The 26,989-nt window shown below is 32.7% G+C and overlaps 1 protein-coding gene across 11 annotated transcripts in view; it reads left to right on the top strand.

Moving 5' to 3' along the window:
- Positions 1 to 16,259, top strand: part of FIG4 (polyphosphoinositide phosphatase FIG4) — a 124,496-nt gene extending 108,237 nt beyond the window's left edge. For 6 of the 11 annotated variants that reach the window (XR_013032274.1, XR_013032272.1, XR_013032275.1 and 3 more), the window contains 4 exons: positions 881 to 960; positions 11,324 to 11,440; positions 12,243 to 12,886; positions 14,978 to 15,112. Coding sequence is in view for 5 of the 11 variants with exons in the window: in XM_076517342.1 (XP_076373457.1) it covers positions 881 to 960; positions 11,324 to 11,440; positions 14,978 to 15,155 (375 nt within the window). In the remaining 6 variants the exon portion in view is untranslated. Of the gene's footprint in view, positions 1 to 880; positions 961 to 11,323; positions 11,441 to 12,199; positions 12,887 to 14,977 lie in introns of those variants that run through there. The other 5 variants (XM_076517342.1, XM_076517340.1, XM_076517341.1 and 2 more) reach the window with 3 other exon arrangements.
- The last annotated feature ends 10,730 nt before the right edge of the window (positions 16,260 to 26,989 follow it).

Below are 26,989 nucleotides of genomic sequence, written 5' to 3' on the forward strand. Positions count from 1 at the left end.
AATATTAACATATACACAGTAATGTACAAAGGTCACAATACCAAAAAAATCATTCTTTCTTGGTAGATCCACATAGAAACTCATTCTCCAGTTCGACACAATAACTTCAAACATAATACTTTGAAATTGAGATTCAGGTTGTAAATTCAAAGTTGTAATTCACAATAGATATACAGTTACAAAAGTTCACTGTTCCATTGTCAGTTGCATCAAAACTTATCAGTATTTTCCAAAATAGTTTTCAGTAGTTATCAATAAGCACAAGGCTTACAAAACTTAAGACTAAACCTCAAACTTATTAACCTTTTAGAGTTATAAACAAAAAGTTAATAATAGCTTACAACAAAAAACCTATGATTAATATCTAGGTTCAAAAATTCTTTTGAGTTTTATACAGAAAATTTCTGTCTGCAATGACCACTTAAAGTAAAACAAACCTCTCTCTTCTAATGGAAACTTGAGACTTTTTATGTAGAACCAAAGGAAAAAAAAACTGTTGAAGACAGTTAGTTATATTTCAGTGAACAAGTGATAACCTGCAGGTCCTCTCAAATAAATATTTTTTTACAAAAATTCAGAATTGTGACAGTACACAAAACATAAAATGTGTATTAAAAATTCCAATTTTGTATACATACCTGTGACTTGTCACTTTCATATTTTTATCATATTTTCTGTTGGTTGTTCTGAAATTGTGTAAAAAAGTCTAGTTTGTTAATATATTTTGATACAATAATACAGTTTTGTGGGCGTATGTGATAACTAAGATGAATAAATGCAAAATTAAGAACATAATGGAATAACATACATGATAAACATAATAACAAAAGATGTCTAAATAATATATTGCATTTTTTTTGTGTATGTGCATATATTCCAGTCTGTTTTCACTACAATGAAGGAAAGCTATGGAATTCACATTATGAATCCGTCTGTTCTTTCTGATTCATTATACAAAAGGTAAGTTATACCTGTTTCATCATTATAACAGTCTTACTTATCTCAAAGTTTAATGAAGTATGAGTTACACGAAACAATATTATCATCTGGGACTCTAAAAAAGATTATTAATTTCAATCAGTGCTTCACGATCATCATAAAGTACATTACACATGAAATGTTCATGTTTCAATGTCTGTAGAATCACCACAAATGATTAGTTTTAATGTTATACCCACCCTTTCAATGTAATTCAACATGCTATTACTAATGTGATAAGTTTATCTGGCCATCCCTTAGGTAATGTCCAATTTTAAGTTCAGAAAAAGAGAAAGGATTTTAAATGCTTTTAATATTATTTAATCAATAATGTATGTTCCATTATTATTAATTACTTCCTGCCAATGATTCACAAGCTTCTGAATGCCACTTCTATAAAATTCTTGGGGTTTGGAGGAAAATAATGTAGAGGGGGTAGTTTTGACATCTTCGTGTGTTCCAAACTTTTTTCCATTAAGATAGTTCTGCAAACTTTGGAGTAGATGATAATCAGATGGTGCAAGGTCTGGAGAATTAGAAGGATGCAGAAGTTTTCCCATTTCTAGCTCTTCATTCTTTGCAGATGTGATCCTTGCTGTAACACAACACCTTTATGACTGATCAAAGCTGGCCTCTTTTCTTTCAGTACAACATTCAAGTGCTTTAACTGTTGAAATTAGAAGTCTGATGAAATCGTTACATTGAATGGCAGCATCTCAAAGTGGATCACACCAACAATATTCTACCAAATGCTTAACAAGACTTTTATAGAATGGAGGTCCATCTTGGGCTGTACTCTAGCCAGTTTACCTGCTAGACTCCAATGCTTAACATTTTTATCAAATGCCTATTTTTCATCTCCAGTCACTAACGTGTCCAAAAAAGGTGAGTTACATTCACGAGAGTGCAGAGAAGTGCAAATGTCCACTCTTGCTCTAAGATTGGCTTCTGTCAAATCATGGGGGACCTATTTTCCAAGTTTTGATACCTTTTTAAGCTGTTGCTGATGATGGTGAACTGTTGAATGGGTTGAATTAAGCTTCTGTGCTAGTTCTTCAACTGTTATAGCACAATCTTCATTAAGTGCAGCCAGCAGCAAGTCATCATTAAACTCAACAGGACGACCTGAATGTAGCACACCACTTAGGCTGTAGCACCTGATTTGAACTTCTGAAACCACCTTTGACATTTGCTTTCATTGAGAGACTTCACACCATAAACACTTTAAATGTTTCATGTAGTTTCTGCTGTGCTATTTTGTTTTTTAAACTCATAAAGCATTATATGCCTAATGTGCTCCTCAGACACATCCATCTTCATATGGGTTTATTTGATTAATGATCTGAAAACGTGGAGTTGGGTTAGTTTAGTTTATTTGTCTGAACATTTTTATTCATGACCTACTACATATTTTTGTCATTAAAGTTTTCTACAAAGATAGAAATGGTGATGCACTTTCTGTGTTAAATTTTCAGACGTTACTTATGGGATGACCTGATATAACATGTTGATTGATGCTACTGTAAAAACCATTATAGGAACATAAATAAAATAACAATACTACTACATTCTCTTTTATTTCCAAAAAGACATCTAAACATTTTACAAATATAGAAATTAAAAATACAGAAACCTCGAAAGGAGTTTAAGACAAATGAGTACTCAAAGAAATTTTTGCTCATTTGAATTCAAGTTGACAGTTGCTTGTAGTAACAACTTCATGTTGCAAGTATGAATGGCATACAGAAATTGTACTTCTAACACAATACTTCACCTCTTCTTTCATAATAGCTTTTGTTGATTTCTGCTGCCCTCTACTTTCTATATTCACAATTGTACCTCACCACTAGCCTTAAGAATACTACCTAACATCACATATGTACATGTTGTATAGTTGCATTGTAGCATTCAACAACACTCCACCGATAAGAGTGCAGCATGTCATTCTTGTGCAACTGACTCCCTCTATACAGTCATCACTTCTTGATTTTACACTTGTGTGTAAAGAACTTTCTTTTTGCTCGTGAACTTTTTATATATGGATTTTTTTCTCCCTAAAGTATCTACAAAGACATAACCTGTTGTGAAAAAATATATATTGTTGGATTTTCATTTTCAACCATTTTTTTTTGTATCTTCATATTGTATGATCTTTTCTTTGTTCACTGTTACTCAACAAGTGTCAGTACATCCACTTTGTCTGGTTGGACAACAAGATAGTGGTCTTGCTAGACTAACAACTAAAATGGTGTCATGTATGTCTGTATCTGTTTCGGAAGTAATGACTTTTGCAAAGTTGGTGGTTGGGTGTGATGTGGACCTTCTATTGAATTTGAAATGCCTTCACCTATATTTCCCATTCATGACAGAAGGGATTTTTCCAGTTAATTTTTTTACCACCTGCTTTTGCTTAATCTTATACCCATGATGACATAAGTCACCTAAATATTTTTCATACTTTTTGACAGAGTTTCTCAGGTATATTTTTTTTACTCTTTCGCTTTGTAATTCATTCCCTCTTTGTGTTTTTGTTTTCTGTTTCTGTCCAGATATGTAAGTCCATATTAGATCAATTTTATCCAAATTTGTTTAGTGCATTTATGTTTCATCCTCCTTCCTTTGTTATGTCATATCCTGGACATAACATTGGGCTGTATTACCTTTCTTAGACTCCTAAAGTCTGTTATTCAGGCTTGATGGTCAGATCCTTTGCATTTTGTTTGACTTTTTGAAGTTTAATTCTTCCCACTGTCATCTTCCACTCTCTCCTGGTTTTTGCTATTTTTTCCCTACATTCACCTTATTTCCATGTTAGTCCATAATTCTACTGAGAGGTTTTTGACAGGTAATCGTTCTCTAATTTTCTGTACAATGGCATATTTATCTTCTTTGGCCTTCTTACTTCATATTTGGTTGATCTATTGCTAGACTATTGAGTTAACATGCTCTTTTTACTCTGGCTTTGCCTTCATTTTATCTACAAATACATTTGTCTGGCTCCTTCCTTCTGCCAGTGTGATTTTATTGAAGCTCTATTCTTCTGGAGTCATATTTTTTAGCTGCATTCCAATGTTTTTCTTTATCTACATTGGTTTTCCATCTCTCCTTTAGTTCCTTCTTTACCTCTTTCTGTTTCACATCATCCTGCTTCTTGTCCCCATTTCTCTCTTCTCATTTGTCCTTTCATTGTTCACAGACTTCAGTATTGTTAGTCTTGGTGGTGAATGTCCTATAGTCTCAAGAACAGTTAGGCCCACATAGATCAGTTTGTGTACTTTTGCCCTCCATTTGCAACTCAGGTATTCTTAAAGAACCTTATCCTTCAGTTTTTCATTTTTTTCCCTCTCTTCCTTCACTGTTTCACGTTTTTTTTACTTTCTCTCCTTCAGGGGATTTTGTTTATTGCCAGTGTCTGTCCATGGCATTGTTGGACTTAATGGCTATAGACACTATCAAATGGATTTCTGATCGTTTTTCATGATTTATTTTTGTCTTTTATGTTGTTCCTAAGGAATTAAGGGACTGATATCTGGTTATTGATATGACAAGTCTAAAGTGGTTTCTTAACCTCTATCAGCTTACCATGGAGACTTTTCTCACCTTATGGTGCTCTTTTGCTCCTAGTCTTGGTTGACAAAAATGGATGTATCAGAGTCTTATTTTCACATTTGATTCCATTCCAAAAGCCTCCTATAGTCACTCTTCTCATCCTTTGGGAGTTGCAATGTGTGGGTTTGTCATCCTGGAGAAGTTGCATCTCATTTTCACACAGTAACTTATTTATTTGGTTGTTTTTCAATTCACATCTTTGCAAAGTCAAGCTTTTACCTCTTTGTTTAAGGAACATGGATATATTAGTTTCTTATACCATATCCTCTCTTTCTGTCACTTAGTGGCAGGTTTTTTTTTTTGTTTTGGGAAATTCCATGGAATCCCTTTTCCTTTCAGGTCATGCTCATTTGTGACATTTAAAATGACATTTTTTTATCATGAAACTAATCGGTTACAGTCCTGTCAGTATGAATCTAAGCCTTTAGCTTATAAGAGATGTATTGATGACACTTTTATTGTATTCAGGGAAGAGAACCTTGTCAGAAAGTTTAAAAATTATTTAAATTCTAAACTGAGGAATATCAAGTGTACAGATGAAGAACAAAAATCATCTGAATTTCCTCTTTTAGATCTAGAATTCATTAACCTGAACAACTGGTTTTTAAAACCAGATACTATTATAGACTGTACTATTGTTTCACCATATTCACACCTGACTGTTCTAAAATTAATTTAATGAGCATTGTAATGCATAGAGCTTAAAACCTACAAGTTCTTATTGTAATTTTCATAATGAAGTTATAAGAAAGATTTTTTTTTTTTTATTAAGAATGCCTTCCATCTAGCATTCACCAACAAAAGTATTTTTGAATATATTAATAAATACCATCCCAAGATTCCAGACTTAAACATTTTCAAATATTCTATCACCTTGATGTTAGCCTTCACTGGTTCTTATGATATCAAACTAAAAAGGAAAATCAAGAACATTCTGCAATCAACTTACCCCCAAGTCAATCTAAAGTGATCTTCAAACTGAACAAACATTTTTTATTTGCTTTCTTTGAAGACAAAAAACCTTGAAAAATTTGCTGTGGGGTATCAATACACATTTTCTTACTGTAGGCATGACTATATATATATTGTGTCAGTGACACAAACTTTGTATACAAGAGTTAAGGAATATGTGTAAAAAGCCCTTCCAAGAACTTTGGAATTTACAACCATCTAAACAAAGGCTGTAGTGAGTATGCATGTTCCTCCCTATTTCCATTCTGTCCATTGATCATCTTTTTTTCTAGGTCTGATCCCAATCTTCCTTATCACATATGTGCTTTTCATTGTAATGTGACCTGCATTTTTCCTTCTCCAAAAGAGTACCCAGCACTTTATCCCATACAACCCCTATTTTACTTGATCTCTCTTTTGTTATTCTTACTGGTTGATTATGTCAACTTATCAGTCTGGCTTATAATACATTATTGGACAGGGATTCTCATTGCATATTCCAAATTTCTTCTCACCAAATTTGTCATCTTTCTTTCTCTCTCTGGTTCCTTACATCCATTGTCCATTACAATGAATCATACAAGCTAGAGTTTGGAATGTGAACTGCACCTCATGCTTTCATCACACATTATCAGCATCACATGACTGTTTCGTCTTTGTCTGGTTGTTGTTTGCCTCACATCACCTTTATCCATCCATCATACTGGCTGTGAATGGGCAAGTTCTTTTTCTATATATCTTATAATGGACTATTTCCATATCTTTGGATTTTGCTGAGTGGTATCTGTCAGGGTATAATTAACTTTTAATCTGCACTATGTAACCTTTAAGGTCTTTAACGCTTACTGGTAAGATGAGACATCCCACAAAAATGCTTGAGTTGGATCTTTTTTTGTATGATATACTTTTTCATAAGTAAGATCCATTCCAGAATGTACCAATTTGTGTATTGTCACAAGTTTTAGGGTTTTAAAGTCCCCCACTGTACAGTCTGCAAGTGTTGCATTTCTCTGGACTACTCACCCTATTCTAGTAGAGCGTAGGAGTCCTTATTGCTTACCAGTTCCTAGCCATTGCAATGGTAAAACATAGAAGCTTTACCTGAATGTGACTAATTTCACTCAGTGGTGTTCTGTTGGTATAGAGGTGTGTACTCTTTTCCTTTTTCAGAATGACTAAAATTCCTGATGCCAACTGGTTTTGGACTGAAGGAATCAACCACAAGCATTTCACCCCTCTTGATGTCTTCCCCCCCATTTTACCATTACCCAGATTTTGGTCCTTACATGTAGTTGATAGGGACCCTTATCCTACTGTGAACAGGACAAAACATTCCCAGTGCCACCTTCATATCATTGCCTGGATGTCAGGTTCTCAAGTGGCTTATTGAGAGTGTATTAAGTATTATACATGTGCCTCACCTAAATTGTCAGAACATAAGTTGCTTTTCCCTTTCGCTTCTTGGTGTTCAGGTGGACAGTTGGTACCCTCCTCTTACCCATACACCAGAAGACACATATCCAATGCAACTGGGTTTTAGATGGAGTTGACACACCACATACTGTCTATTGTGCCCTAGCTACTATTCACCATCAAACACATCCATTTCTTCCATTGGGCTTGCTTCCTTTTCATCCTGCTTGGTGGCACGTACCTGTACTGCAGGCAAAGAATATCATCTGGTACAGAAGTTACAGTCTCCAATGTATGTATCTCAATATTTTCATTATATAGTGTATTATGCTCCATGAGTTGTCTTCAGGCACCTTCAAAAGAGAGCTCATCTAGGTAGTTTTTGCATCAGTCCCTCCATTGTTTCAGTGTGGGATTTTAGCTTTATATATTAAAAGTTGACATTTTTCAACACTGAAAGTGTATTTTCAATAGATACCTCTTTTCATAGTTCCTACCCATCCTCACCATGCCAGACTGCCAGATAGTCAAGTATGATTCATCACTTCAGAGAACATGTTTCCACTGCTCCAGAGTCCAATGGCAGTGTGCTTTACAACACTCCAGCCAACACTTGACATTGCACATGGGGATTTTAGGCTTGTGTGGGGCTGCTCAGCCATGGAATCCCATTTTATGAAGCTCTCGATGAACAGTTCTTGTGCTGACATTGCTTCAAGAAGCAGTTTAGAACTCTGTAGTGAGTGTTGCAACTGTGGACAGATGATTTTTACAAGCTACATGCTTCAGCACTTGGTGGTCCTGTTCTGTGAGCTTGTGTGGCCTACTGCTTTGTGGCTGAGCTGTTGTTGCTTCTTGATGTTTCCACTTTACAATAACAACACTTACAGTTGACTGGGGCAGCTCTAGCAGGGCAGAAATTTGATGAAGTGTCTTGTTGGAAAAATGGCATCTTATGATAGTGTTATGTTGAAAGTCACTGAGCTCTTCAGTACAGCCCATTGTACTGCCAGTGTTTGTCTATGAAGATTGCATGGCTGTATGCCTGATTTTAAGCACCTGTTCGCAGTGGGTTTGGTTGAAATAGCCAAACCCACTAATTAGAAGGGGTGTCCACATACTTTTGGCCATGTGGTGTATCAAATGTCTCTAAATGTTTACAGAAATGAATGTTGAAACTACACATTTCTAACTTATACTTGAACAAGATAATTTCAATTTTAACTTTAATGCACTTGTTCACCTTTCATCATGCTTTATCTAACAATATTTTACTTTAATATAAAACCTACACTAAATAATGATGATCTGGTGCTGTTAGATATACACAGTTTCATCTAATGTGAGGACTGTGATTTAAATAGTTTAAGTATGGCATGAGTGTTAAATTTAATTATATTTAGAAGCGATAGTCTATTGCAAGTTTGTTTACATAACTAAATGGATCATAAGCTGTGTACTTTAATTGTTGTGAATTGGCATTTGTTGTGTTATTGTATCATACTACTTAAACTTTCTAAGTTTTTTCATTCTTTTGATTGAGTTTTATATCATCATAATATATTGTAGTGTGTAAAATGTTCTAGGCCACTGCCAAGCTATAAATATTCATACAAAATGGTGTTTGAGAGATATATTTAGGCAGAATTAGTTCGTTAGATAGATAGATCTAAACTGAATGTTTGTGAGTCCAACCATAAAGGGCATAAGTGTTGATTTCTAAAGTGAAATTATCACAGATTGTATTGTAATAACAGAGTAGATAAGAAATAATTTGTCTTGTCAGTTGTGTTTTAAAGTAATTAAACCTGTGTGGACTTTAATGAAAAGTATTAGAATTTAAAATTTATAAAAACATTATGTAAAAAATTCTAACATTTATTGAGTGTTAACAAACAATTGTTTAGTGTTTTAGTTTGCTTCAATTATGTTATTAAGATTGATATTAATTGTATAAAATTTTGCATTAGCAATCTGAAAATTTGAACAACTGTATTCTTGACAGGTTGTTTACAGCTCTTTCATATGCAAATGTCACAAAGTATAAACATATATGTACTTTTTTATAAGACAAGAATAGTTATAATCTATAAATAACAGTATTTAAATTGTAAACATGCATGTATTATATGTGTACCAACATTTGAAAGAGGAGGCATTAGAATGACCATCAAAATGGATTTGTTTTCTATTGTTTTTAGATGTGCATTGTATAAATATACACATATTTATATATACACAAACACACACACAAACTGACAGTTAAATGTCTTAATTATACGTGTATAATTAGTATTTCAGTTACAAGTGATAGTAAAGTCCAGGTAAGTTTTTAATGAGAAAACAGGTGATACCTGATTGGCTGTGAAAATGTTGATTCTTCTACATTTGTCCCTAACTTACAGATGGTATAGAACTGTTGTAGGCTTATCCTTTCTTCTGCTAATAATCTGTCTCTTGGTAACCTCAAGCTGTGAGTTAACCTCAACTAGTCACAAGTCTTGATAAACCTTTTTGCCTCGTGCACAATTCATAATTTTACTTTGTATTCTTTGCTATCTAAGAATCTAAGAAACATTCTATATTCTTATCTGTTATTCCATAAGCTATAGAATTGCATTTGTAATTGTTTTGTAACCATTCATTCTTGTGGGTGTTGGCATTACAAATAATAGCCTAAAACTTACAGGAACTGTTCACAGTGATGGGAGAGAAGGTGGTGTTCTTTAAATTTAATACATTTTTCTGTAACTTCCTTAACTCCTTATACTTTTCTACTTTTATCTCAATTGCATCTGTTGGTGATTGGCATAAATTCTTAATCTTGAAAGCACCTGGGGTGGTTTGTAAGAAACTGGTATTACTGTTATAATGATTACCTCTTCCAAATAATACTGGTTTAAAATATCTAGAAGATGCATTCATTGGCAAGTTATGCAGATCTAACTTGAGAAGATTTATACATAAAGAAAGTTGAACACAGAGTGAAGGTTTACAGCACAGAAATATTTGTTGAGATTCATCATTTGCAAAAGTCATGATTCTTAAATTGTATCCATTAACATTAATATATCTCACTTATAACACAAGTTTTTAAATTATTTCAGTTCTTTGTTATTCAAATTTAAAGATGTCCAATGAAACCATGGTCTTTTCAGCATGTGGTCTTGTCATTTTCAAAATATTGTATCCTTGTTCAGTGACTACATGAATCTTATTTCAGAGCTTACTATATAGTATAGTTTCAGACTTAAGGGCTTACTTTTTATTTAAGGCCTCCTAACTAATTTTGATCAAAATTAACTTTCATATCATTTTCTGGCACATTCATCCTCCATTACTGCCCAGTTACTTAATTACACCCAACAAAATTAGGACACATTCCACTCAGGAAATATGTCATATCCTTCTACAAGTTATCCATCAAACTCCTGATTAAATTGTACCCAAAGTAAATGTCATAACTACTGTTTAGTACTACCTTGTGTAGAATCAGGTTAAAATGTGGTCTTTGAGATGTTTATTCCTATCTCCACAGGATTAATCTCCCTTTGTATGTGATAGACAGTTTTATTTAAATCACTGAAATATTTTAAACACTTGTTAATTTATTGTAAGTGGTCACTCGTGTGAGATTAGCATAAGAATATTTGTGTGTTTGTTCACCAGTAGGAGCCTGGCATGGCCAGATGGTTAGGGCACTTGACTTGTAGTCTGAAGATTATGGATTCAAATCCCCATCACACCAAATATGCTTGCCCTTTTAGCTGTGGGGGTGTTATAATGTGATGGTCAATTCCACTTCATTGGTAAAAGAATAGCCCAAGAGTTGCTGGTGGGTAGTAATGACTAGCTACCTTCTCTCTAGTCTTACACTGCTAAATTAGAGATGGCTAGCAAAGATATACCTTTTGTATCTTTGCATAAAAATTCAAAAATAAACAAACAAATGTTCACCAATAGATGCTAATAACCACTTTGTTCTTCAGAAGTGTTTGTTCAGCATAGACTGATGATCATTGTGTTACTCTTATTAGAATTGTCTGCTTATATGGTAAAGATCACTAAGGTATTTTTATAAATTTTCCTGTTCTTCCACTTTATTAAAATAACTCGTACCTTCAAAACTTCTAAATAGTACACAAGTTAAGATTAAAATTGTTCCACAAGAACAAAGAAGTAATTTCTCTGATTATTGCCCAGAAGTTAATTCTTATTTGAATTGTACCCAAGTCATGTTATTTATATTCACTCATTTATAGAACATTAAATCAGCTCCATTTTTAAGTCGCTTTGTTTTTCCTTTAAAAAAAAAGAATATCTGTGGTTCCAAGGTTAGTTAGGCTAAATATTTTCTTTATACCTTTCTTAGGTATGTTACTATTGGTGAAAGGGCCATTCTGTACAAAACTGAAGAAGAAAGAAAAGATGAATATCCAAAAAATGCTAACCTCAGGAAAACGTTATGGTCCCAAGGTCACATTAATCTGTAAGTAAAAAGACAAACAAAAACATAGATCTTTCAGGGAAAGTATAAGAATTAAATTTTAACTTTTTTTTTTAAATTCCAGTGATTAAGATCATAAATATAAATTTGAAAGATTTGTTTCTAATTTGATATATAAATGATTCATTTGTTATTTTTATGGATTAACTTTTACAGAATGTTACTGTGTACGATTTGTTAATGGTTTAATTTACAAGAGATTATTATACAAGAATTTTTAATAGTGTAATCTATAATAATTTATTTTGTAAGTTTTTATAGTAGTGTATTTTATAAATGATTATCCTGTAGCATATGTTAGTCATTTAATTTACACAAGATTTGTGTGGTATAATTTACAAATATAAATGGCTTAATGTAGAAAAAAAATATAATTTTGAATATTCTACTTGTGGTTGAATTTATAAATGACTTATCTGTACGTTTTTGTGTCAGTTTATAGTAACCTTTATGGCATAGAAACTACCTTCATGAATGTACAATTATTATATACTGAGCGGCATTAAAAATGCAAGAAGTAATAAAATGAATTGTTTCATACAGGTTGAGCAGTAAGGGTGCAAACATGCCTGGATTTTAATCATGAGTATTCTCTGAAAACAGTTCAATAGTTCAGATAATTTTAATAAACGTGATCATGTGTCAGTATTTAATCTGGTCAAAACTCACCCATCCCTTGCTGTTGTACATAATATGATAGTATGGAAAAACTTTTGTAATGAGTACACACTGTTTTTTCAGCCTATAAAATGCCAGATTTTAAAAGTTTAATTTCACCACAAAGAAAGATGCCACAGCTGATGCAAGAAAGCAGAAATCAGGTGGTCGGGATGACACCAGCCAGGGTCACAGCACACTTAGGAGTGCACCTTCATGCACGTCTTCACATGGCAAGGATGTGTACAAATTGTTTTAATGAGAACAATGTGAATGTTCTGGACTGGCCTCCATATTCGCCTGATATGAATCCCATTGAGCATCTTTGGGACATTCTGGATCAGCACATCTGTCAACAGGATGCTGCCCCCAGCTCTCTCACTGCTCTATGTGCAGCACTTCTGGCTGCTGAGTGGGACATCATTCCCCAGAGGCAGATTGACAATCTGGTGACATCTATGCCACGCAGGATCCAGGCTCTTCTAGCGGCAAATGGAAGACATATCCGTTATTAGTGTTCTGGACATTGAAATCCTGATTAAACTGTGTGTGCAGTTTCTAATCAGATTTGAATATTGTGTAGTGCAAAGACATGATTTTATGATATGTACATTCAAAACTTATACTTAACCTAGCACATTAAAATTGTTTAACTGTATGTATGTTGTTGGGTTTTTAATGCCTCTCAGTATATGTTCAGATTAATTTTTGAGAACTCTAGATCAGAAGGTAATTACAGATATGTACTCCAGCATTCTATTGAATTAAAAGGTGAGTTATAAATTAATGAAGACGTTGTGTAAAGCAAATTCACAAGAAATACTTATTACCATAAATTAGTACATAAATGAAAACTTTTAATGATTAGAATGCACTGAATTATCAGTTATCATTGAATTAAATAAGCTATCATTGTAAGTATGCAGCTATTGTATAATTTATTATTTATTTTATGATTACCCATATGGAACATCAAAATTTAATGACTTGTCAGGTTAAACACCTGTCTAAGGGTCAACAATAATGCAGTTTAGTTATTTCTTTATATTGAAATTATTAGGTATTGGACTCTTTGTTAAATAATTTTCAGTTAATCCAGAGAATTGGGTATTTTTGTTATGGTAATTTTAAAGTTTATTTATTTCAGATTTCTTAATTGTTGTTATTATTCTTTCATGTTTGGAAGTATAGGGGGTAAATAGTAAAATTTCAATATGGTACTTAAACTCTACCCACATAAGTTTTTCTTATTCAGTGCTGCCCTCTATATGCAGATTTTTCTCATAACACTAGCCTTAGGTTCTCTGTTTGAGGATGTTTCATTTTTCATTCATCAAGAAATTGAACTTTACATGGGTCATCCCTCTTCTCCTGAACCTGACAAGGCATTTATAATACCAGTGGAACAACTTTTATGATAAGAATTTTAACAGCCTTTTTCCTCTACTTTCTGCCATGCGAGCCTTCTTCTATTTGATTTCGTAGGTACTTTACCTTTCATCAGTATTCCCAGTTTCATTTCCTACCTTTTCACTGTTATATGCCGTAACATTGTCCAAGTAATTTGTTTTTCCTTCTTCCAATTAATATTAAGGTCCATGCTGATCATTTCCTTTTTAAATTGAGAACAGGGGGTCTGCATGCCCTTGCCTCCACAAGATTTAGATAATTCTGACTTGCCTTACTATCAGGCTTATTCTCCTTTTCTATACTCTCAACAGTTTAAGTTTCTTCTGCGTGTGTGGGGGGTCTGGCCCTGCAAGTTTTGTGCTTCTCCCAAGCCCATTTTCCTGCCTTTTTCTTATCCTTACTTCTTTCCTTTCTACAGCTATCCACAGTTTCCCTATGCAGTTTTCAGAAAATACCTTTACCATAATTTTCTCACACATTGGTTTTTTTGTTGCTGGATTCTCTTGGGTGAGGATTCTGTCTTGTCTTGGGTTCACCTGCTATTTACATATTTTTGCAACCAGTTTCTGTGTGAATCTGTTTTTGTGGACACCTTTAACTCTCTGGAATCAAAGTCTGTGAGACAACACTTATTTTTCTTTCTTATGGTTGCTTATTTGTCTCAACCCACTCCCATTCCAGCTTCCAAACCTCTATTCCCTTCAGTTTAGGTTCTTTGGTGGGGCATTTACACAACCAGTGGAAACTCTGTTGGGATCCTTTAGACTCCATCATTACCCTCCCACCTTCCATTTTGGTTAATCTCAATTGGTGGTTGTGTGAAACATCATGATGTGGGTGTCACTACCTTCAGCTCACCAATCCTTCTATCTGTTGTGGGGTTAGTAGATCATCCATCAGAAGGCTTCTGGACAGTGTTTTCTAGTCAAACCTCTTTCTATATCAACATCTTGGAACATTTAGCAGCACATTATGCTTTGGATCTTCCCTTCCATTTGTTCCAAACAAATTGGTTATGATCCATTCCAACAACTCCACTGTTGTCTCCTTTATCAGTTGTAAAGGGATACCCATTCTCGTTCACCTTGTTCTTGGACATTAGAACTTTGCTATTGTAAAATAAAAATATTAAAGCTAAACTATGTCAGTTTTATTAATCTGTGTTTTGTTATGTGATATCACTGTACAAATTTGATGAGGAAATTAAACTAATTTAGTTCTGTAACTTTTTTTCAGTTCATGTCATTATCTTATAATCATGTCATTAATACTCTTTACACTAAAAACAAAACATTCGTCAGTTTTACTTTAATGTATAATTAATCTGTTTAACAGAATTTGTCATAATAAAAAATGTTATACTTTATGGATAGGTAATATAGGTGGAGAATCTATATTTTGATTATGTTTATATGATTCCTCTGTGATAGTTTTATATTTTAACTTTCTCAGAATTTGTCATAGTGCCCTGCCATTGGACAGCTCTTATGAAGTAGTTCCACCTACAGTCGCAAGAAAATACAAGGATATTTATCAAGACTATGTCTTTCGAGGACAAAAAGGAGCAAAGAAACCATCCCCACACAGCATTAATGTATATAAACGCTATGTGACTAGTAAATTCAAGTAAATTCCACTAATGTCAGCCATTTTGAATTTCAGTGCATTGAAAAAAAAATTAATTTAATGTAACTAGGCAATTTTTTATAATAAGTTTTAGTACACATTTACAAGTTGTACGATGTATTGTAAAAAATAATATACTTTATAATAAGAAAAACAATTAAATGAGACCTGGTTTTTAGAGTACCAATGCAATAGGTTTTGGAAAATTACTCTTATAAAAGGTTTAAAGAGTGAAAAATATTTTTACAGATTATTAAAATATTTTACTATAAAGCAGAGAAAACTTATTTTTTTTTAGTTTTTTTTATTCTGGACCATCTCATGTCATTCAGAAATTGTGAGTATTTTGATTTTAATTACTTATAAGTCATTGCAGGGAACTACCTTGCTTAAAATAATTTGAAAGTATCTAAGAAATTAATATTAAACATAACTTGATCAGTGAAATTTGAATTATAACATTTTATATTGCTTTTGATATTCTGTATTCAGGTTTATATGTGGAAATTATTAATGTCTCACATAGTTTTAACAGTTATGATTTCAAAATTTTATGTTCCAAATGGCTTAACTAATTTATCTGAAAATATTAATTCAAAATAATGAATTACGAGTACTTTAGAGACTTCACTGGGCTAGCTGAAAATGTGATTTTATATTAAGTGTATTTGAGTTGTATTCAGAAGTTAACTTGTAGTAAAATTTAGAAATAGAAATTTCTTATTTTTCATAATATGCTTGTCTTTTTATTTTACTTCTCTTTAACAAGGGTGCACCTTCATATTTTTCTTATTTTATTGTAAGTATGCTTGTAATACAAGTCTCTTTCTGACAGTATAAACACTAGGCATATTGAAATCAATCTTTATATGATGCTCATTCTGTATACTGATTTAATGTTAATTGAAATTAAGAGACTGATATTATGCCTAAGTAAGAAACTTAATCACACACCCAGATGTTGTAAAAATATTTCTGGTATACTTGTTTACAGAATTTACATGATAAACAGATTCAACAAATTAACTTAAGTTGAAGAAATTGTGTAACAGAACATATGTTTTATTTGTATAAAACACACACATTAAATAAAATGGATATTCTAAAACATAAATTAATTTTCATTGTCTACAAAACTGTTTGTTCAGCAGGCCTAGTTGAACACCAGTAAATTATAATTTAACTGTGAATGATGGGTGAAAGCAAAATTGTAAAATGGCATGATACTTATAGCTAAACATTTTTGTAAAAAAGATTTTTCACTAACAATATTTTCTTATACTGCAGAAGTACTACTACTCGTGGGTGCTAACCCAGGCCTATTGCCCCCTAGCTGCTCTCACAGAATCTTTCCATCTCTCCCTGTCTTGTGTCATCTCTGACAAGTCCTCTTATTCTACACCAGTACCAAAGATTTCCTGTGCAATGTCATCTCACCGTCTTTTTCTCAGTTTTCCTAATAGTTTCCTACTTATGATCTTCCAAACATAAAATTCGTGGGCAGTCTTCCATTCTGACAACAGAGTCAGCCCTTCTCATTTTTCTTGCCTTTATGTTATTTGTAACAGAAGTTAATCTGCTAATATCCATCAGCCCTTGATTGTTTTGCCTCCTCCCTCTGTCCTCATCTGTAACATAGACAGAACATAAAAGTCTTCATAAAACTACATTCATAAAATCCCAAACTTTCTCTTTTAAATATCTTGTAAGTGATGATACTTCAGGACAACTGGTGACATAATGGTGTTGCATATTCTAATATTTGTTTTTTTGCTAACACTCCATTTACTTAGTATATCTTTTAAGCTCCAGAACCTTCTAAATCTGCTTGCAATTTTATTTATCACTATTTTCATATTGTTATCTCTTATCACTGTGACTCCCTAATACTTAAACTCATTCACATATTCAGTATTCTCCCTTGTTGTCCAAGTGCATCACTTCTGCATAACTTCATAATCTTTGTTTTTTCTCATTTATGATTAGTTCCAACTTCTCAGCCATCTCTTTGAAAGACAATACTAATTCAGTAACTTCTTGTTCTATTTCAACTGTAATGTCTACATCATCTGCATAAGCAAGTAGATTCATAATTTGATTTTGATTATCCAAGCTCAGGATCTGCAGTATTGAAGAGCAGTGGTAACAGGAGACATCTCCTACCTTAGGCCTTAGGCCACTCTCCGTCTTGAAATAATTGGTTTGATTTTTGTTTTCTCATTTGCATTAAGCACTTACTTCTCTCATAACAAACCTTAACCATTTTTATTAGTTTGTTTGGAATTCCAAACTGTTACACGATCTTCTACATGGTTGTAGGTCTACATGAAATTGCTAAATAATGGTCACCTTTCCTTATCATAATCCAGTGTTTTCTCTAAAATCTTCCTCACCACAAAAATTTGATTTATAGTTGGTTTCTTGGCCTAAAATTATGCATGATATTCTGTGACAATTTCAACAATGTATTGCTTTAGCTTTTTGTTAATAATTTTAATGAGTATCTTGTACAATAATGATAATAATGTGATACTTCTTTAATTCTTACATTCCACTATATTTAATTTTATATATATGTTGGTATTAATAGTCATTTTCTAATCAAAAGTTATATTTTCTTAATTAATTTGGTGTGTGTTCCATTGTCATGTTACTACCATTTTTAATCAGTTCAGAATTGTATTATATATCCCTGTAGCTTTATAATTATTTCTGTACTTTCCTCACTTCAACTACAGTTATTATGTTTTCTCTTTCTCTCTTGATTTCCTTGCTGTTTTTTAGCAAAATAAAATATACATTGCAGTTCTGGTCCATTAAGAAATAATTCAAAAGAGTTTGACTGTGGGTTTGCGACTTCATTTTCATTTGTTTTTATATTGCCATTAGCATCATTAATCATTGTCAGTCTTCCCTTATATCCTTCTCTTAGCATTTTCAAAGCTCTTTAATGTTGTCTGATTCTTTTACAATTCAGATCATTTTCTGTTTTGTCTAACATGTCACTCAGTTCTTGTCTTTTCTTAATGGTTTTGTCTTTCTTACATGTCAACTTGTAATTTTTCTCTTTTCTTCATTTATTTCTATCACTTATCCATTTCAGTACAGCACATTTACTTTTCTTCTTAGCCTGTCTCTCTTCATCATCAAACCATTCTTCCCTTCTTCATAGGTGGTAATAATCTAATACAACTTCTACTGATTTTTAAGGTCTTCCCATTTCTTTTTGTTATAACTTACTTCTTCATCTTTGAAAATCTTCCTCCATTTGTTGGTTCTTCAATTTTTACAGATCCACCGACCTCATTTTTCTGACTGATTTTTCCCTTAATCTTGACTTTTAGAAGGTAATGATCTTTATTACAGACAGTTCCTCTGTGTGCCATTACATTGTCTAAAGTTCTAAACTTTTTATTTATTACAATATGATCTATCTGTTTGAAGATACCTAAGTTCATTTATGAACTTTCTTATGGGGAATTATCATACTACCAATGATGAAATCATTGATATTAGCAAATGAGGCCAGTTGTGATCCATTATCATTGCTTTTGTTTCTATTGATGGTGCATAAAAATATATACTTCTTTGGCTTTGAAATCTCCTATTGTCAAGGTAATATCATGTATTTAGATGCAATTGAAACATCCTGCAATTTCCCATAAAATTCAGCTTCACCTTCTGAATCCAGTGTCCATATGCTAAAATTATTGTCATTTTAAACTATCAACATAGTATTCTGATCTTGGCAGTTCTTTTATTGAATTCTGCAAATTCTTCCAAATATTTTTTAAATTTTAGTCCATCTGTTTTGCTACTGTAAAGAATTGTTTTGTCATCAATTTTATATCCTCCAGAGTCCATCCATCAGATTTATCACAGGGTAAAGTATCTACCTTACATTTGTGAATCATTTTCAACATGTTCTTTACATGACCTTTTTCTTTAGAGACTCCTAATAATCCATGATGCAAATTATAGATGCTACTGTATTTGTGTTGATTAAGCTCACCCATTTTGTCAACAATGGTTCCATAAATCTGAGGCTCAGCTTGAAATTTATTAACAAGTAAGATTTTTATGGAATAGAATTATTAGCCCTATTCCAACTTATTTCCAATCTATCTTGACTTTGATTGGTTTGGATCCCACACTGGGGTAAAAACCCAAAGCTGTGTTTCCTGTAATGCTTTAAACACTAGCTACAATTATGTCTAATAACTGGGACTGTAAACAACATGGAAAATCTGTAATGAATGTTTTACTAATAGGAAATATTTTTTACAGTTTTTTGTAAAAACAGTTTTATAAGCTGATATAAGATTTTAAAAACATTAAAAATCATTTACAGAAACATGCTGACTGTAGAATTAGAATAATCTGTGAAAGTAAAACAACAGTGTAGAATTAGGTTTTAAAAATATTTATATTAAATACAAATTATGTGAAGAGTAGTTAAAAAATCTGTTTCATAATGTTTGACTTTTTAAAGAAAATTATTAGAGTTTACTTATATTTACTAGTATTTAACATTTCTTTATTAGTGTGTAATGTATGTTAATGAGTAAAGTTCATTAGAGACCAGCTTTGAATTCCAAATTACTACTCTTCATGTTACTTTTGATAAGCTTGTTCCATCATTGTGTCAGTTTGATGTTTCAAACATACAATTTTTCTCCATCTTTTTTTTTTTTATCAGACTTTATACTGTAGAGACAAATTGATTTACTGAATAAAGTTGATGGGAAATCGGCTTTGACTTCCAAATTGGTGTTTGGAACATTCTTTAAAAAAAATTCTTATTCTAAATATTTTTAGATGTCTCTTGATCTGAAAAAAGTTTAGTACAAATAATTATTAGCTTTTGGAGAAAAACAAATTTGGGTTTGCTACCAGTTTATGTTTTTGTTTGGTTGGTTAATAAAACAACTAGCATTACAAAAAACAGTTTTCTACATTAGTTTAGCTACATACACCTAAAAACAGAAGGTGAATCAGTCACAGTTTGATTGGTAAATGGTTTGGACCCATTTAATTGTGTTAGGTTCAAGCAGAAGGAATAATCTTTAGTTAAATAAAGTAAATAATAAAACTTTTTAATGGAAGAAAATTTAAATATGCTTGTATTTTACTGTGGATTGAAAACTGTCAAGAATTAACTTTAAGGGAAATCATGATTAACACACTGAACAGCTAGAACAAAAATATTCACAATCTAGGCTTGGTTTCTTCACGTCGGAAATGAGTGACACCAGAAAATGTCGAAATTATTTTCAGAATTCACATTCCTACAACTGGTCAATCATACAATTTGATTACAAATATCCAGTGACATTTTTGCTCTATGTATAATTGAAAAAGAGTTTGACATAGAGAATGTAATATAAAATACAGTGTGCAACTTCCTTAACCAAATTCTCCTATATAAGGTAACATTAGCAAAATTATCATTTGGTGTTAACCACATTTACTGTGTTCCTAATGAAAGCTTTAATAAAATATAAAAATTGTCTGTGATATGATATATATATATATATACACACCATAAGATTGAGATATGTAATATTTGATGCCACAGTTTTTTTTTTACACAATGATAATGACAGGTATACATGTTTAATTAGTACTGTAATAATAAAAGAACTGAAATAGCTATGCACTGAAGTTTCTGTCAGTGCATTTCTTTACTGTTTTTACCTTAATGGAGAAACTGATTTATAATCAGACTATTTCACACAGCCAGATGTCATTGTGATTAAAACTAAATTTTGAGGTTCACATTCCCATCCCATCAACCATGTGGGCATTATAATGTTATGATTAATTACACTATTCATTGGTAAAAGCATTGACGGTGGATGGTGATGACTAGCTGCCTTCCCTCTAGTCTTACACTGCTAGACTAGAGCTGGATAATACAGATAGCTGTCAATTGTAGCTTTGCACGAAATTCAAACTAAACTTTCTCTCCAACATACAAACATGATCAAAGATTAAAGGTAAGTACATTTTATGAAGAGTTCTTATATTTTCAAATGTTAATATATAAGGCCTAAAATTAACATCCAAGATTATTATCTTCTGGTCCAGAAAAACATGGTACTTTATACTAAAAACATCATTGCCATTCTTATCAGATTATGAACCTTATACAGGTGACACATGGTCACTCTAACTACAAAATAAAGAACGTTGTATTGTTAAGGCTTCACCCTAGTTTCTAGTGGAAAAGATTGTTTTTGAATTTTGTGCAAAGCTACCCAGGGGCTATATGCACTAACCATCCCTAATTTAGCATGGTAAGACTAGAGGGAAGGCAACTAGTCATCACCACCTACTGCCAACTCTTGGGCTACTATTTTACCAACGAATAGTGGGATTGACCATCGCATTATAATGCCCCCATGGCTGAAAGCACAAACATGTTTGGTGTGATGGGGATTTGAACCCACGAACTTTGGATTTCTAGTTGAGCGCCTTAATCTGGCCATGCCAGGCCTGTGGAAATTATTACTGTCTATATAACAATACATCTTGTTCAACAGCCTTTCTCATGAGAAAGTATATACGTGGTACTCTAGTTATCTGACCTAGTTTCTTGAATTACTAGGATGACAGACATTTTATGGCTCTCTTGACCGATGTCCTATATTAAATATAACCATACTGTATATACAAATATTTGAAATAAAATTAAATAAGAAGGTAGGAAGAATATGGTATTTTTACAGTTTTCAATATATTGTTTCATCTTCATAAATGTTTGTTTTTTGTTGTACCATATGTCTACCTGTTCCTTCCATCGCTTCACCTTTCAGACTTTTGTCCCCTAGTTGGAGTGCAGTTTTATCTTTTGTATATTTTAATAGTATTAATTCTATATTTGTCGACGTTTCACATAACACGTGGTAGAGAAAACATTAATATCATTTTAACTGCTTTCGTTCTGTTGTTATTTTCTGTTTCGTCCAAGGTAGATATTACTGTAATCCTACACTTTGTTCAAGAATGTCAAAATCAGGGTATTTTTAACAGTAGAACTGATGGTATTTCAAGATCATGACCTGTGTTTTAATAAGAATGACTAGTAAAATGAGTTGCACTAGTTGATCTGGGTGAATATGTAATTTCTTTCAATGTTAGGTTTAAACAGTAGTATGTGATCGTGAAGAGTAAATACTCTGGAGGAAGGTCCAATAAAAGTAACAGTTCACCATCCAAAACAAGCACACATATTTCGTTTGTGTCTAGCGTTTTAATAAAAAAAATTATTTCATATTTATTTTGTGTCTAATCACTATTTAATTCAGTTATTCGGAGATCCAGTAGTATTCCATAATAATTATCTTCCTTGAATCTGTGGTTATTCTATGAAACTATCCTATGCTCTTAAATAATATAAGTTTGACCTACATATTAAATATGGCTACCAAAATATAAAAACAAACTTGTCATGGTAATTTATCTCGCATAGAAAGCTACTTTACATTTACACTATTCCAGTTGTTGGACTATCTTTTATCGCAAAATGTTGTTTGGAGGTATTTTGTGTAGTTTTGCTTTTACTGATTTCTACTTCTTCAAGAAATATTAAATCTACAATTGTACATGAAACGTAGGCAATATATAATCTATTATTCTTTATTAATGTTAATTAACAGTGTTTGTTTAACATTTTTAATTATTATAACTTTTATTTTGATTTCTGAACTTTATATGTGTATTTAGAATTAGCTTAAGCTCTTAGTTGACCCAATCTCCTAAGATATCAGTGGAATTATGGCCAAAAATATCGCTAACATCAATGCATTTTAATGCATCTTATGTATTGTAATGTGTCCCAGACGAGTTTCCGATTTCTTATGTTACGTATTATGCTATCAAATAGCCGGAAACCGAGGTAGCTTTTAATTTGGTTTAGAATTCCATTAAATGCCGATAAGTATCAAATTTATGGTATTTAATAACAGGATTGATACACACATTTTTTCTTGACACATGACTTTTAATATAGAAACTACAATATAATTTATAACAACAAATAATGATTTATATACAAACTTACGCTTTTCAACCTTCTTTCTGGTCTGGAACTGAATATTTTATCGACACTCACGATAATTGAGTGAATTTCGAGTTGACATCGGAACAGTTCGCTTAATAGCTTAGCTGCTTCACTATTCTGAAGTTATTTCTTTTAAGTTAAACGATTTATAATGTTTGAAATCTATAAACGTTCCCGGTCAAATATCTATTGTTAGTTGATTGGTAAATGATTATCACAGTTATAGGTTCTGAGGTTTATAGTATACTAACTGTAGCAAACTAACAGTATATATAATACTATCCCCCTCATGTTGCAATGACTACATTTTATAAACATAGGCCGAGGTTTCAGAAATTTCAATTGACAATAATACTGACAATCCCTAGTGTTTTACACACACACACACATATATATTGTTGATTCTTATGCTCGAGAATCTTCTACAAATTTAGAGAACAAGCGGGACTTTCACAAAACTCATTTAATTAACAGTACAAGTTATATGAATTTCTAAATATATTTTTAACTAAAACAAACATCGATATTAAAATAAATATATAATAGTAAATCCGTTACAATAAGTATTAACATGAGAGCAATGTATATGTCATATATATGCATATCACATATGTTATACTTCCGTTAGTAGTATAGAGCCACTTTAACTCTTTGTTTTCTACAATAACTGATGTTACTTGTACTTGAGAGAATATTACAGTATTATAATGCATCTATGTTAAAGGACTGGCACTTTAACGGCGTTTACTTTACGATCATTACGATGGCAAAATGTAACAGCCGGCTGGTGTTGTGAAAGAATAAAAATCACGAGGTGATGCTATCAACTGGCTGAAGACAAGTTTACTTGCTGAATTCAAGTGCGCTTTCTTTAAATAATTTCTCCTACGTAATCATCATGGGAAGAAGAATATTAAACTTGAGGGAGAAAAACCATGACTTTTAACTTTAGTTTCTGTGTGTTTGTAACAGTAAATAATCAGCTCATGTGTTTAGATTTATATAGATTTATTATTTTACAGGAAGAGGAACTAAGTCACACTATCTACTAAGGCGTGTGCGTGTTTTAAATTTTGCACAAAGCTACAGGAGGGCTATCTGTGCTAGCCGTCCCAAATTTAGCAGTGTAAAACTAGAGGGAAGGCAGATTGTCAACACCACCCACCACCAACTTTTGGGCTATTCTTTTCCCAACGAATAGTGTGATTGACGCCCCCATGGCTGAAATGGCGAGCATGTTTGGTGTGACTGGGATTCGAACCCGCCACCCTCAAATTATGAGTCGAGTACCTTAACCGCCGGGCCTTATTTGGAGATTTGTCTGTCCATCACTTCTCGGAAAATTGGCTTTACCTGAAAATGATAGATATGGTCGTTATTAGGTTGATTTTTAATTTTCATCTATGCAGGTAACTTGTTTTTATTAGATGACAGTACTGTTGTGGGCTATATTTTCATTGCATCATGTTAATATCAAGCTTATGGGAGTAGGCCTAGAGTGCTCTAAATTCTGCGTCATGAAAATCTAGTAAATTCAGACACTCAAGAGACGAGGTTAGGTTATAAATAGACAAATCAATGTTTTAATTTGAGCAATCAAGAAATATGGAATGAGTTTTGAGTCAGTAGTGTTTATTAGTCAGTTTGTAAAAGTATTTAGCTTTCGTGAAGTATTTGGATCAGCATTAGTTATTGTATATATCCAGTTACTTGATTGATTAGCTTCAGAAAATGCAAACGTGATTATAATTTTACGTCAGTCATATTCTCCTCAGCGAAATATTTCGGTTGAAATATGTAAGTTTATGTTCTTAGACATATAACATGTTACCGCCCGGCGTGACCGGGTGGTTAGGGCACTCGACTCGCAATTTGAGGGTCGCGGATTCGAATGCCCGTTACACCAAACATGCTTGCTCTTACAGCCGTGTGGGCATTATAATGTGACGGTCAGTCACGTTATACGTCGGTAAAAGAGTATCCCAAGAGTTGGTGGTAGGTGATGATGACTAGCTGTCTACCCTCTAGTCTCACACTCCCAAATTGGGGACGGCTAGCACAGATAGTACTCGTATAGCTTTGCGCGAAATTCAAAACAAACAAATTACAAAATAATACAAGTGAAAGATGTTCATGAGAATGTCAAGGAAGAAATAAACTAAACTAATTTGTTATGGTTAAGTGACTGGACTTGGCTTTATTTTCCCCTAATAATTAATAGAACCAGCCCAATGAAACTACACTGTTAAAACCCCAGAGTCAGAAATGGGATCATTTTAATAAAAACAAGATATAACTTTTACTCAATTTTAAACAAGTTAACACAGCAACTAGATGCAAAAGCAGAATGAAGCATTACCAGAACTGGTGAAATGGGTAAACAAGTAAAAATACTGAAACTTAGAGGGAAGAGACAGGAATTTAGAAACAGGTACTTAATATAAGAGTTAAAAGGAATAAAAGAATTAAACTAAATAATAAATCTGATTGAACGAATGATACCGATGAAGCCGTTGGAAATGTACAGAGATATTATACCATTAATATTGAAAAGTACAAAGAAGCGGTAATGTTTTGTTTTGAATTTCGCGCAAAGCTACACCAGGGCTATCTGCGCTAGCCGTCTCTAATTCAGCATAGTAAGACTAGAGGGAAGGCAGCTAGTCATCACCATCCACCGCAAACTCTTGGGCTACTCTTTTTACCAATGAATAGTGGGATTGACCGTAACATTAGAACGCCCCCACAGCTGATAGGGCGAGCATATTTGGTACGACGGGGATTCGAAATCCCGATCCTCAGATTACGAGTCGAACGCCTTAACCCACCTGGCCATGCCGGGCAGAAGCGGTAATGACAAAATTAATTAAGTAAAGAAAGATATCATCAAGGTAGAAGAGAAAATCAACCATATAATAGAACATTTTGAAAATAAATTTTTAAATTCAAAGACTAAATCAGCAATATATCGTTCTGCATCATCCTAAAACACCTTGTAATACAGAGTGTTGAATATAACTTATTTGGTCTACAGTCTACACCTATTGCCACTACTGCTGAGCCATCTGTTACTGCAGAATATTCTCTGACGACTATACCCATGTTACCATCAAATCTAGTTTTAGATTTGAACTGGACAGTTGAATATCAACATATCGAAAAATGAAGGACTTTGGTGGAAAAGTACAGTGTTAGGTATACCATGTTCATTTCAAAATAATTTCGAGAATGAACAGGTGGAATATTGAACAAGTATTATCCTACTGTTCATTTAAAAGAATTTGATTGAAAAACACTGAGTAGCCTTCAATTTAAAGATGTAACAACTATTAACGATTAGTAGCTGTCTTTTCCAATAGGTTTAAAGTGGCACACCAAAAGGAAGTACTCCAAGCAAAGTGCCAAAACAGGGTATCAAAAAAAGAAGAGACTTTAGCCAAATTTACAGAGGATTTGAAAAAAAAACTTACCCAGTTATATCCTACTAGATACTTCTTGTAAAGTGATGGATTTGTTGATATGTAACCAGTTTACTGATCCTTTACAGTTGACAACGGAACAAGAATCCATTAAAATCACAGAAAACATCTGAAAACAACTCTCGAAGTTACAGGATGATCAGATCAAACAGTATTGAAACATTAACTTCTGCTAACAGTAATCTATAAAGCTAAAAGGATTAGTTAGATAACTAGTTCTGCAAGATGGAGGGAATAAATCACAAGAAAACAAGTGTTTCAAGTGTAATTTGAAAGGAAATGTTGATAAACACT

This window comes from Tachypleus tridentatus, chromosome 8, assembly GCF_004210375.1.
Source record: "Tachypleus tridentatus isolate NWPU-2018 chromosome 8, ASM421037v1, whole genome shotgun sequence".
In the NCBI taxonomy this organism is placed as follows: Eukaryota; Metazoa; Arthropoda; class Merostomata; order Xiphosura; family Limulidae; genus Tachypleus; species Tachypleus tridentatus.